Source organism: Perissodus microlepis, chromosome 10 (assembly GCF_051167445.1).
Source record: "Perissodus microlepis isolate ML-2025 ecotype Zambia chromosome 10, ASM5116744v1, whole genome shotgun sequence".
NCBI lineage: Eukaryota > Metazoa > Chordata > Actinopteri > Cichliformes > Cichlidae > Perissodus > Perissodus microlepis.
Window position 1 is genome coordinate 6,189,525 of NC_140470.1, and position 6,906 is coordinate 6,196,430.

Genomic DNA, 6,906 nt, shown 5'->3' on the forward strand with positions numbered 1-6,906 from the left:
ACTGGAATAGTAGTGTTGGGCAAGCAGAGGAAGTCAGCTAAATGTAACATTAGCAAGTGATAGCAACATCAGGAAGAAGAAACATCAGAAACTCAAGAAAATTCAAGAGCTGAGAGAGGAGCTAGAGAAGATATGGAGGGTGAAGGTAAAAGAGCCCCCCACCCAGGAGAAATAAAGATACTGCACAGGCCCCTCAAGCTCCCAGGCCTCTGGTAGAGGACAAATGCATGAAGGATAAGAGACCATCTGAAGGGGTGAGTGGGGAATTATACACATACACACACACACACACACACACACACACACACTTATTTCTCACTAATTCCCTAGATCTAGATTACTAGACTAGTAATCTGGCATACTGGGTGCCTGATGCCTGATGGACTGACACACGTGTGGGCTGATGGGTATATATATAATGTTTTAAATATAATTTGATATAGGGGCAGCATGGTGGCACGGTAATTAGCACTGTTGCCTCACAGCCTGAGTTCAATTTCCCCATCAGGCCAGGGTCTTTCTGTGTGGAGTTTGGATGTTCTCACTGTGTTTGTGTGGCTTCTCCCAGGTACTCCCACAGTCCAAAGACATGCAGTTAGTGTGGATAGGTTAATTGGAAACACTAAATTGCCCACAGGTGTGAATGTGAGTGCGACTGGTTGTCTCCTGTTTATATGTTAGCTCTGCGACAGACTGGCAACCTGTCCAGGGTGTACCCTGCCTCTTGCCCTAAGACAGCTGGGATAGGCTCCAGCGCCCCCCACGGCCCTAAAAAGGATAAGTGGAAGTGAATGGATGGATAATTTTATACAATTATATAGGCTATGTGCCAGCTTGAAGGGCTGTTGTGCACCAGCACTGACAGCAACCCGTTCTTTACTTTTCATTAGTAATGCTGAATTGCCCAACCAAATCACTTAAAGCAACCAGCCCCATCCCTACCGTTCTTTTCACAGAGAGAAAAAAATAAAGTAAAAATAGATACAGCAAAGTCCTCACTGCTGGTAGCATCAACTATAGAGAAGTGCAGGATAAGGGACAGCAGAAAACAACCTACAAGCACAGGTGCATATTAGATTTATCCAAGTAGTAGTAGTAAAAGGAACTTTGCACCACCTTAAGGTAAGGGTAAATTTAGTTTTATTTCCAAAATATATATAAGTTCAGTGGTTCTTCCTATTACAAAAATATAAATTACAATAAAATCAGTTTTGCAAGGCTGCTTTTCTAATAACTGAAAGAAAACACAACATAAAGTACCTACCTAACTGTTAATGAAAAGTATTTATTTTTTCCTAGCAAACATTTGGAATTTCTTTATTAGTACTGCTAACTTAACAGGTCAGGCTTAGTGGATTACAGATAGATTAAAAACATTAAGAATAATGTACAAACCTTCATTTTTATTTTAAGGTTTTGATTAAAAGCATTTGCTAAAAGCAAAAAAGTAAATAAGCACAAAAGGGTATTAGCGCAAGTATACTGACACACATGGCCTACATATTACACAAGGGAATACTTACTTCTGAATAGTTTTGTAATATCTATGAAATAATGTAGCATGTAGCATTAGAATAAAACCTACATGTAGTATGCAGAGGCTGGGTACAGCAAATAGGGACTGAGTTTACGATCTTCTGATGGAAAGGTGCTGTTCTCATGAGCCTGACGACGGTAGTACCTGCGGAGAGCAGGGCTGCCAGGGTGGCATTGTCTCACATGGAGGAAGTACTCATCAGGCCGGCTTGATGTATAACCACAATCCTCACATACAAAGATCTTGGAGCGTCTCTGGCGGTAAGCATACTGCTGATGTACGCCATGAATCTTTCTCATATGAGACTCCAGAGAGCAACGCTGTGTGAAAGCTTTCTCACACAGCTCACACTTGTAGGGACGGATACCTGTAGCAGTGAGAGACAAAAGACAGTTTCTCTTTTAAGCTTTCCACCAAGGCTGACATTGTCAGAGAGCTCATGTAATGACTGAACGCAGATTTTTCCATTTATTTAAATTTTTTGTTGTTGATTTCCGTTAATGCCAGTCACTTTAAAGTTACTGTAAATCCCACAAAGGAATTCTTGCAGATTTCAACCAATTGTAAAAAGCTTGGAAAGAAAGTGACTGGACTTCTTAAAGTTTTTTTTAAGACGTTTCATCTGTCATCCACAAAGCTTCTTTAGGTTTAAAACCAAATGATGGAGACTCCCAGGTATTTAAACCCTAGCACAGGGGTGGGGAACTCCAGGCCTCAAGGGCTGGTGTCCTGCAGGTTTTAGATGTGTCCTTGAACCAACACAGCTAATTTAAATGGATGAGAGGTGAACGGTCTTTAAAAATCTTGAAGATGTCCAGTCACTTTTCTTTCCAAGCTCCTTAGATTACCATGAACTGGATGACTAAGAACCTACATTTCAATCAAGTGCAACTAATGATACACAGCAAACCCATTAATCCCTTAATTATATTATCAATAACATATATAATAAAATGTACTCCCTTGTAATAAAATTGATTGTGATTCTTTTAATTTGATAAAGATTAGTGGATTCAACAAAATACATTTAGAACATTCCTAACCTGTGTGTGTGCGCATATGTCTCTTTAGGTCGAAGGTATCATTGAATCCTTTGCCACAGAACCGACAAGGATGCCTCTTCACCAAGCTGTGGCACTTCAAGTGGCGGGTCAACATGCGTTGTAGAGGGAAGATCTTGTGGCACACTGAGCAAACAAAGTCACCTGAGACAGGGGAAGTACGGGGACGTGGCTGATGGGAAGAGAACTACTGAATAAATATGACAAAACTTTACTGTAACAATCATCTTTTCTCTGCTCTGTTTAGCTTACAAGTAACAAACAGGATTACAAATTGCTAATACATGGTACAGTGTACCAAGACACCAGTACACCTTCCATGCAAATAGTTCCTTTATAAACCATTAAATCATAACGAGTGGGTACGGAGTTCTTGAATTGATCCTATATATGCACATTTTATCTGTGCAGATAAAATATTGCAGCCCCAATAATTAGTCTAGTGCATCACCCCTAGCTTTTTCCATCATTCAGTGACAGCAAGCATGGCATAAAAAAGCACAGTTTTTTTTAAAAAATAGATATATTTTCTTAAATAGAGCTAAATTAATCTCACTGTATAATATTAGCCTTAAAAGTTTAATAATATTATCAAGAATGCATCAAGAATTTTATTTTTATCCTTTCCACAGCAGTTCAAAAGCAGATATGTACAATGCAATCAACAGACCTATATGAATAATGAATTTCTTGGCCACTAAAGGGAGCACAAATGTCAGTCTACTGAACTCAAACTTGATTGCACAGAAGACCAGTGCACAGAAGACCAGTGAATAAGAAATGGATAGTTTTACAATTTGATTTGCATAATATGGCACCTTTTTCTTGATAGATTATGTTCACAGTATGAGCATCTATGAAAGCAGATGAAATTGCCAGCCATGTGTCCGTGTTCAGTAGTTAGGGTGTACTGAGAATAGCTCTAGTAAAAATCACAAAGTCAGCTGTTCTATTAATTGTCACAAATGCTTAACAGATTTTCTGTTAACAAAATTAATGGGAAGTTCAAAAGGGTCCTGTGTTTGAGTTTCTTTCCCCCTTTTTTAGTGGTTATGACCTCCATAGGGCAGTATTTTTCTCACATGTAAAGTAGTTCTGTCCCTCTCCAACATATCTGCCTATGTGTATATTCCTGGACTTACCTACTGCCTTAGAGTTGTATGAAAAATATGATTTTTAATCTTAATAACTAATTTAAAGAACTTGAAATAAATGGTTGTTTTTTAATGGAAAATGTATCAGACGTGTTACATAAACTTGGAGCATTCCACATTGTAGGTCAAATAATGAGCACATCTAAAATGACCTGAAAGTCCTCTACCAGAGGCCTGAGAGCTTCAGGATCCTGCACAGTATCTTATCTATTTGCATGATTGGACAGGGACCTCAAATGTCATTCCTTGAATCTGCTGGAGCCACTTGCCCAGTTTGAGGGTCACCACTCCGATTACCACTGTTGCCTATATATATGGAAAAATGAATTCTGTCTACCAAAACATCCTGAAGGAGAATGTCTGGTCATCTGTTCATGACCTCAAGCTGAAGCCCCCTTAGGTTCCTGACCTGAGATTCTGTGGCATGACCTTAATAAGGTGGTTCATGCTCAAAAACCCTCTAATACAGTGGTTTCCAAACTTTTTTTGCTAGGCCCCCCTTTGTTTTACAAGAAAAATGTTCGCGCCCCCCACCATGTGCCTTTTTTCACATCACGCTGTGTGACACGTTATTGTTTACATGAGATGAATTGCAGAATGGCGGATAGAGACAAAATACTGTTACTCTTACTATCTTCAGGTTTTACAAGCTTACATATACACACGTAGTTACTGTCCCTCCATTTAGAAAGGCAGAGGCGTCACAGTGTAATTATTTTACGTGTAGTTGTTTTTTTCCTGTGTAATAATATTCAACATTGCTATTAATACATTTTTCAAAAAATGCCTCTCTGTGCAAAATGGGTTCAAAAACATAAACAACTGTGGGATCCTGTTTGTCTGTGGTTTGGACAGGGGGAACAAATTGTGGCAGGATCAGCCTGATGTTATTTGTATCTCACTGTAACTTTACTGTATAAAGAACTAACATCTCCAAAATGTCAGGAGTAGTTAGTCATTACAAGAAGTGTTTGTGAACTAAAAATCAAGAATGTGGGATTCTGTTTGTCCGTGATTTGGAGAGCCCAGCGCGTGCTCTCAACGCAGGGAAAACCAAGGCAGGATAGACCTACCTTGGCACTTGTGCAGGTGAAGCCAAAAGGAAGATATGCTTCACCATATTTTCTAGTCTTTGACTTGGAAGGATATTGGTTTGGAAACATATTTGGTGTTTTGGAGGAAGGAAGGTTCAGGGTTTAAGTAGTCATCATCATGGGCTCATCCAATTAGAATGAGAATAAGCAGTCAATCATTTACAGGTTTTGTCATTTTATTGAATAATGGGTAAAGGAAGGAAAGACACACATGGACTGCTATCTCTCAGCTGCCGCCCCATGTGGGAGTGAAGAAAGAGTGAGGGGTAGGTGAGTGCAGTCCTTATATAACGAGTGACAGGTGAGTGCAATTAAGGCCAAGCACCACACCCAATCAAAGGTGAGGAAAAGAAACAAGGTGCATCTGGTGAAGTGAATGTGCTAATAGGTGAGCCTTTACAACATTTGGCGATGCTTCATATCCTGCTTTGCGTTTGTGTGTGTATATCCAAGTGTTTTCTCATACTAGGTTTTCTGATTGTTGGGGTTATATTATATATTGCCTTGAGATAACTATTATGAACTCAATCAATCAAAAAAAAATGTAGTTATAGTTGTATTGAACTGAACTGATTTCCCAAGCACACTGCATCTACCCCCCCCCCCCCCCCCCCAACATACAAAGTTGTGATGAAAGCCACATATATATCAAGTGGAAGAGAAAAAAATTACCCAGAGAATGTAATATAGAATATTACCCTTTCCCTGATTGCTGATTGAATTCACTACCATCTCATGCTTTTGAACTGTAAGCTACAACAAACACCTCTGTTAACTCTGTGTCTTACATCACAAAAAATGTGAGTCTGATGATGCATATATTCCAAAGGCAGTCGTCTGTGGTCCTGCCTAAGGTCCTAAGAATCCTTGCCCAAATTTCTAACCTCCTACTAGTCCACCACTAGTCCAACAGTCACATGATGCTAATAACTATGCACTAAACACTGGGTTAGTTGTTCACATTAAAGGAGTGATATTGTATTTTGGCAAGAAAACCTTTCTCACCTTTGCTCTGCTGACCAGTGCCATTGTACTGGGATGGTAGGAGCCCCGGAGCATCACAGTAGACCAGTCCGGCCTGGTATCAGCTCTTGGTCCTCCCAGTCCTGCTAAAGGTACTGGCACTATAATTCCTCTTGTTGCATCACGTCCTGAGGGGATTACTGGCTGAGGCATGGCGGCAGGCTCTTGGGTGCCAGGACTGCAGGATATCTGTTTTTCAATATTTTCACTCACTATGTAGATAGACAGATAGATAGATAGATAGATAGATAGATAGATAGATAGATAGATTACATGACTAAATTACAACATTGAAGTAAATTACTGTGATACAGACTAATTGTTACGGCTTTAACATTTTGACAGCAGAAATTAAACTTGAAATCACTTGAAATTCATACCTTGTGGATTTTCTTCTTTCCACTCATGTTGTTCTGATTCTTTCCACTGCCATGCTCCACATGGCCCACGTTTCTTTTTCACAAGGAAAGACCTTGGCATCCTTTAAATCTGTCACTTCCTGGTTTTCTTCTATTTCCTAACCTCTCTCTTATCTAAACGTTGCCCCCTGATCCTGTCACAGTGCTAAGAGATTTAATTTGCTAATGTCCAGTGTTCTGCTCTTACAAGTGCAACCATCTCCTTTGACAGTCAGCAAGTAGAGTGTCCTAGTAAAATCACAGCACTCATTTTCATAACACTCTCTGGAAAGGATGGTGAATGTTTTAGCTCTGGTAAAGGATGGGCGGTTGGAGCGTCACTCTTAGCAGGAGTACACCTGTGCTGATTGTGCGTGTGTGCCATTTTAACTGGTCCTCCACCAGTTTTGCATGTCAGGTAGTGAGAATCCGGGGAGCTTCACATTCAAGTGGCCCTTGGCATGCAAATTTTTGGATCTGGACCAAGCCCTGGCCCCAGACAAAGGGCATGGCCTAAGTAACAGGAGCAAGCACAGTGGAGCCACAGCCTTAACTGCTAGGTAAATCAGCCCTTTCTCTTTTTTATGGCTTTTCTGTTGCAGTTGTTTGAAGGAATTACAGAGCTTCTTTGAACGCATA

At 40.1% G+C, this 6,906-nt stretch overlaps 1 protein-coding gene across 1 annotated transcript; it reads right to left on the reverse strand.

The window, feature by feature from the left end:
* Nucleotides 1–1,581: 1,581 nt before the first annotated feature.
* LOC146378681 (putative transcription factor ovo-like protein 3) lies at nt 1,582–6,470 on the reverse strand. The gene is made up of 4 exons (XM_084942421.1): nt 6,250–6,470; nt 5,852–6,081; nt 2,581–2,770; nt 1,582–1,904 (listed from the first exon to the last, which is right to left on the reverse strand). The coding sequence occupies exons 1-4, from the start codon at nt 6,347–6,349 to the stop codon at nt 1,582–1,584; spliced, it is 843 nt and encodes a 280-aa protein (XP_084798547.1). The 5' UTR covers nt 6,350–6,470.
* Nucleotides 6,471–6,906: the final 436 nt, after the last annotated feature.